Here is a 7,169-nt window from a genome sequence, read left to right on the forward strand (position 1 = left end):
CACTACGTCTTACGAAAATATTGCATAGTACACTGAAGAAGAAGAAAAAAAAAATAATAATAATAAAATAAAGCAATTTGCATTGACTTAATTCGAACATCGGTTGCACACGATTCAATTGAACTCAATGAACATTTATTGTTTGATTCTTTTCGAGGAGAAGAGGGGACAACTAAGGCAGTTTACCACATTTCAGTGTGACCGTATAGAGGTGTAGGCACTGGTACATGTACAGTGCTAAGGGCCCCCATGACACCCCCCCACCCACCCACCCCTCCACCCTATAACCGCCACTGCTCTCTCTCTCTCTCTCTCTCTCTCTCTCTCTCTCTCTCTCTCTCTCTCTCTCTCTGCACGTCTTTCTTCTGTCCGCTCAAGTGTCAGCTCTAGCCAGTAGCGTTGAGCCGCGGTTGCTGCACATAGACTCCCCCCCCCACCCCCCCGACGCCTCGCCCAACAGCTTCGATGCTGGCAGCCCACAGAGGCCTGCAGAAGACGGTGAGTCGCTGCGAGAGGAGCTTCGAGTGAACGAATTGTGTCGTTTTTCGGATTGGAAGTGAAAGGAATCATGTGGCCGGGGCAGGAATTGTGAAGGCGGGGAGAGAGCGAGAGAGAGAGAGAGAGAGAGAGAGAGAGAGAGAGAGGTCGGCGGCCTACGGTCAGCTGCAGATGGGACTAGCCCGGCTCGTTCTACTGCCTCTCACACTTTTGGACTCGACGGACATTTCCTGTCGCGATGTGGGGACTATTGAACATGCAAAGATCTGCTGTAGGCAGTCCTTAAACAGCGATTTAGCAGCATCCCTAAAGGTTCGGCGTGGGCTTCCGTGTTTACGTACGTGCGCGCGAGAGAGCCAGCGTGTGCGTTCGTGTGCGTGCGTGTCACTATGAGTCTGGTGTCAGGCTTTCCTCACCATCCGGTCATGCACCACCACGACAGCCACCACTACTCCCTGCACGCCGCCGCAGCCGCTCGGTGTCACGAGGACACGGGAGCGCCTCCTTACTTCACCAGCTGGCTTATTAGTCACGCGGATATGTCGCCCACCGAGTACGGCCTCGCGCCGGGCTACAGCCCCGATTACCATGGCAACAGTGGCACCGGGACCGTAGGCGGCCTGGATCCTCACCACCGCCATCACCACTACGGACACGGCGCGTTAGTCGCCGGCACCGGCGCGATCTCGGTGAACGGAGCCCAGGTGGGCATGCATCACCACCACGCACATCCCCGGACAGTCAAGCGGAGACCCACGGCAAACCGCAAAGAGAGGCGGCGGACGCAAAGTATCAACTCGGCCTTCGCGGAACTGAGGGAGTGCATCCCCAACGTCCCCGCGGACACGAAGCTGTCCAAGATCAAGACGCTCCGGCTGGCCACCAGCTACATCTCCTACCTGATGGACATCCTGGACAAGGACGGCCAGCACGGAGACACTCAGGCCTTCAAGGCCGAGCTGAAGAAGACAGAGGCGCGGGAGGAGCGGAGGAAGAGGGACACGGTAAGACCGACGTGCAACACTGAAAGGAAAGGCCTTTCTTTGAATTGACTTCATTCCAACAGCGGTTCAAACGTGGGGAACTAACAGACACTATTGGAATTATTTGCAAGGGGGGATTTACCGCATTTGAATCACGTGCAACCGAAAATGAAGTGCAAAAATCCAGCCCTGAAAAGTTTTCAATAACATCAATACCTTACAGTAAAACAGAACGTCACGTTAATTGTTATATTAAACTTAAATAATATATATATATATATATATATACTCTTGGCGTAAGCGAGTCATCTAATAATTAAAGGTAGACTCAAGCCCAATAGATTTCGTGTGATGATTTAAAAAAAAACCAAAAAAACAAAAAACTTCATAACTACATATCGCCTCACTCATTTTGAAAACAATAAATTAATAAAAAGAATCGTTCCAGTGTTAGGCAGATGCAAATGGTAAGTTATGACAAACCCAAAGAAGGGAAACACAATGTATTTCCAACAATCCGAAACTAATAAATATATATGTAGTGTGCGCTACTTGTGAATTCAGAATGAAATGTATACTGGATACAGTACATGGGCCTCTTGGTAGGAAAACAACTCGATTCACCAAAAAGCAATAGAATAGAAACACACATTAAACACACACACACACACACACACACACATCCAAACTACTCAGGCAACAAAACTATTCCCATGGAGCTGAGCCAAACCCCAAAATGTTGTCCACAATCAAGATGTGCTCGACATGATCAAGCTATGGAAGGAGCAGGCCAGAAAATGGGTCTCCATTCACAGACAGCCTGGAGCCAAAGAGCGTCTATAGTTCAGTATAGACCCACTGCTATTATTCCCAGCAAGGCTGTTGCATGATTTCCTCCTGCCGGGCGCTCATATTGTTCGCAAATATTTGCCCCCTGATTCTGGCCATATGCACCCGCTCCAGATTTACTGCAGAGACCATTTATTATTATTTTTTTTTTTTTTCACGACTAGTTCCTTTTTGTACGTGCAGTTAATTCTGTGCACGGGTGAGTTATTGCTGCATATAACTGAAGTAAATGGATCGCAGTTATTAAATGACATTGCGGGTTATATATCAGCATTATAACAATGGGCAAATGTTTATCATGTTTGACAATAGTTGCGCGACTCATGTAAAGACGCAAACGGCATGGAAACAGAAACAAAACAAAACAAAATAGGGTTGATTATTTCCGGTGTCCTTGGCAATGTAGAAATTGAGGTGCACAATTTGAAAACCAGAAAACAAGTTTCCCCCACATTCAAATTTGGAATTAGAAGCATGTTCAAATGCGATGACACATATTTTGCACGCAAACACGCGTTCCCCATAGTGCCAAAAATCAAGTAAGGTGGGAAGAAAAAAAAAAAAAAAAAACTCACATACTTAAGTTGACTTGAGTGTGATCAGCAGCAAGGATTTACTCCGCTGATCCATTAACAATTAAGGGGTTAACTCTTGAGTGAATTCAGAACTAGACTAAACGGCGGGTCCCTTAAACTTGCCAATAAGGCGGACATGGTGCTTTACAACGTTTTGGCACGTATACAAGTTTGTTTTATGCAATGCAATGTATCAGATTGAATTCGAACAGTTCTTCTATATGGTTTCTATTTGATTTTATTTTAAAAAAAAAATATTTTGGGGAGATTTCAATTTAAGGTCAGTGTGACATTCTTTAAAGTCCACAAGGGAACATCATGTGAAATACTGGTTGCAAACAGAAAACAACACGTATTATCTTGCTTGCGTGGGGGGGGGGGGGGGGGGGGGGGGGGCGTGGGGGGGGGGGTCTACATGTTCAGCACTTTCCCATTCCACTTGAGCAGAATGACAGCCAGAGCCAGGAAGGACGTGCAGGCTTGCAGGGTTGAAGAGCGTCTTCACTAATGGAAGTGATGGAAATTGTTGAAGTGAACGCTGCGATCCGAAGAAAACTGCTTTTGTTCAAATGAGCTGTTAGATACAGACGGTCGAAATTTGTGACAAAATGATTGAAACAGACCCGTTTTTTTTAAAAAATTATTTGTGTTAGTGTAGCAAATGAAAATGTAAGGGGCCTGCTGTCGATGTATTATTCTATTTTTTAAAACGTGCACTTAAATCTATTTTTTTTTTTTTTTAGAATGTTTTGGTTTGGAATATTTGAAGCATGCTCACGGGAAATGTAAACAATAATATTCCTACGGTAGTGGTGGACCTTGTTGCATCATCGAAGTGGCGCCGCATTAAAAAAAACCCCAAAAAACTAGCTGTTTATTAAAACAAAAACAAACAAAAAAATGTTGGGATTTTGTTGCGCACACATCGTAATTTATTTGATGTTGTGTTATTAAGCTTTTTTTAAATTTTATTTTTGATATTATGCTTCTAATAGAATTAAGGGCAAAGTAGTAAGATGTGAGCAATCAAGCCGTAATATATACACACAAAATAATGATGTTGCTCGACTCTGCACGTGTGAAACGATTGGCTATACATAGAAAACTATGATTTTCAATATTTTCAAAAAATATATATAATACAGTCGTACGACTATTTTATAGGAAAGTCAGCAAAACAGACATGCGTGAAGGCGGTAACACAGATTTGTATGTATAGTTATATTATTATTTGAAATATTTTTATATTTCATGGTTTGGTTAACCATGTGAACGTATACCTATTTGTGCTATTTTGTATTTCTCCTTGACATGCAAAAGCTTGAACGTATGAAATTGCATGGAAAACGAGGAAGTATTATTAATGACCATCGTTACTTGTTTTTTTTTTTTATTGAATAGTGTTTTTGACGATCAGTATTATGAAGCAATGCATCCGACGAGACCGATGTAACTGTGATTGTGATTGTTGTTCTCTCATGTTCTTACAACAATGTATGACGTCATCAGGTGGATATCCCCAAGACAGCTTTATCGTCATCATGCTCATCGTCGTCCCCATCCTCATTGGGCGACAAGAAGACCAAAGGGCGGACAGGATGGCCGCAACACGTCTGGGCTCTGGAACTCAAACAGTAGCCTGCATCCTGCAGGTCGATTGCACTCCGTTCGAACGTGACGTACTTCGATGAACTATCAAGTCGTCGCCTCGAGCTCGCCACACAAGGAAAGTGAAAAAAAAAAAGGAGAGAGAAAAAAAAAAGAAAAAGACCATTATTCCGTTTTCTGCTGTTTGCCGTCTTTCCTTATTTTTTTTTTTTTTTTTGAACTGCAAAATCCGGACTCCTTTAATTGTGACCTCAATTAACAATGAAATTAAACACTGCAATCGTCAACGAAAAGGTCATTGAGAGATTTAAAAGCTCTTATACCGACCGCGGGCGTAATGAGTATGTGCACAATATCATTTACACACGTCACTTACAATATATTGTAAGCGCGTCATCTTGAGGATGTTCAACGAAATAAAACACTGGGTCGTGTGTTTTCTCTTCCGATCCATTTTCTCAGTTGAAATAAATCGCATGTCTGCCCATTAAAAAAAATAAATAAATAAATAAATAAAATACATTTCAAGTTATAAGAAATAAAAGTGAACACACGTCACTGCAGATATAGTCTGAACCATTCGCCCTCTGGTCCACACGCATTCTGTGCAAATGGGAGGTCAAGTTTGCTCTCATCTTTATTTAACTCGATATATTTATGTGCAATGTAGCCGTTTGGACGAGCCAAACTGCCACTCCACTGAATGCCAAAAGCCATTCGCTTAATATTTCTCATTACACAACAAGGTGTTTGTGAAGTTGTAAAGTCTACCTGCAATGGATTTTGTCTTTCCGGTTCTCTCTGGGCTGGGACGTATATACATGTTGTGACGTCACTGTGATGACAAAGTGTCCATGTTGTGAATTGCAAAACGTTGGTGGGTGTGTAAATAATGTTAAATGTAATCTATCTTATGAATTTAATAAACCGCCACCTGTTTACATGGTAAGTGATACAAGCTGAAGCTTTTTTTTCTTTTCTTAGCTGTCGTTTGGCTGAACTATGTGCCTCTAAAATAGTGAGGCAATTTATTTTGATTTCCCAGTTTGCAATGAAGCATATCTGACGTCACATTCAATTTAATACCTATCACACACAAATACATATTGTGGCAAAATTGGACAATTTAAGGATTTATTTACATTAGCACATTATACTTAAATGACACAGAATTCTACAATTAATTAATAAAATATATCTCATATATATGTACATAAGTATTTGTGTTCCCAATTTTTGTTTTTTATTTTTTTTTACAGGCATTACCTCTGTTTTTATTACACACTCACATACAAAGAATGCTTTCATTATACCACATGTAGGAAATACAAAATAATGCAAACTGTTTCATTAAATCATTTCACACCAAAATGCCTGTGACAAATACAATATATTCATATATAAAAAAAAAACTATTCTAAAAAATGTAAACATTTGATATGGTTATTACAGTCATCTTTTTGTGTTTTAAAGGGTGCTGCTGTTGCAGCTGTAGCCTTATTTGGCAGACAATAAGCATCAACTAAAGAATCATTGAAAATAACGAGTTTGCCAAACGCTGGGCAGTAAAAATGAAAAAAATCAGTATAAAATGAATTACTATTATTATTATTATTATTTTCTGTGACCCTGCACTCACATTACACTGCTATTAAACAATACAATGTCAACTCATGGTTCACCTTTATTACAAGCATCATTCGGATTTTGTGTTTTAACTCTGAAACTCTCTTTCAGTAGCGTGCCAAGGAAGGTGGGGGCGTAGAGGACTGTGGTCCCAGGTATCCACCCTTGGGGGGCATCCAAACGGCTTTGGGTGGGCATCAACCCCCGCGTATTTTTCTCACAACCTCCCCACCTTGTCTGTGATTGGTTGGTTTTCAAGGGTGCATCAGCAGTTTGTTGTGCGCAACACACACAGTGCACACACAGCAACACAAGTTTGTAGGCCAATGTCTGTTTTCAACTCGGAAAATAAGCTAAAGCGTCTGATTTAATGATGTCTGTTAGAATGTTTTCTTACTTTGTGAGTTCCTTTATGGGCCACAGTTCAAAGATATTCTACAGTTTATTGATATGAATGTCATTAACCTGAAATTGTAGTGGGATTTAACGTCCCCCGTTAATTAAAAAATGTGAAATGACATCATCTTTGAATGCATCCATGTGATAGTGCCCTTAGCGACAGTTTTATAGTCATGTTAAAACGAGCTGTCTTCTGTTTTCAGGCATGACTTATTTGTCAGAATATGTTACGATCCTTTGAAAGAAAGTACTTCTAACACACAAAATAATCACACTACAATGGTGCATCAATAGCAAATCTTTGAGCAGATTGTTGAATAGTTAAGTATCACGGATGGATTTTTATGGGGCATAAATAGCCGATGACAGTGATATGATTTTTGACAGCGAAGTAGAAATATCCAAATCGGGAAAATAAATAAATAAATAAATAAATACATAATAATAATACAAAATAATAATCCTGGAACAGCTCGGGTGGTGCTGTTGCATCTAGCAATCGGAAGATTTGAGTCAATTCTTGAATCTTACTGATGATGCTGTGTCATTAGCGTTGGACTAAACTGGTCACTTTCCGACACCATTGTCATTGTGCGACGGTGTCAAAGAGATTTACGTTGTAAAAGTGTTG

The 7,169-nt window shown here is 41.0% G+C and overlaps 1 protein-coding gene across 1 annotated transcript; it reads left to right on the plus strand.

Moving 5' to 3' along the window:
• Positions 1–887: 887 nt before the first annotated feature.
• hand2 (heart and neural crest derivatives expressed 2) lies at positions 888–4,543 on the plus strand. Its single transcript, XM_061680285.1, has 2 exons — positions 888–1,502; positions 4,415–4,543. Exons 1-2 carry the CDS (start codon positions 888–890, stop codon positions 4,541–4,543), a joined length of 744 nt encoding a protein of 247 aa, XP_061536269.1.
• The last annotated feature ends 2,626 nt before the right edge of the window (positions 4,544–7,169 follow it).

This window comes from Phycodurus eques, chromosome 6 (assembly GCF_024500275.1).
Source record: "Phycodurus eques isolate BA_2022a chromosome 6, UOR_Pequ_1.1, whole genome shotgun sequence".
NCBI classification, from domain to species: Eukaryota; Metazoa; Chordata; class Actinopteri; order Syngnathiformes; family Syngnathidae; genus Phycodurus; species Phycodurus eques.

Excerpts from the sequence above, each read along its gene's own strand:
- hand2 (XM_061680285.1), top strand. The coding sequence starts at position 888 with ATGAGTCTGGTGTCAGGCTTTCCTCACCATCCGGTCATGCACCACCAC. Across the intron at positions 1,503-4,414 it reads AGCGGAGGAAGAGGGACACG|GTGGATATCCCCAAGACAGC; the intron begins GTAAGACCGACG and ends TGACGTCATCAG.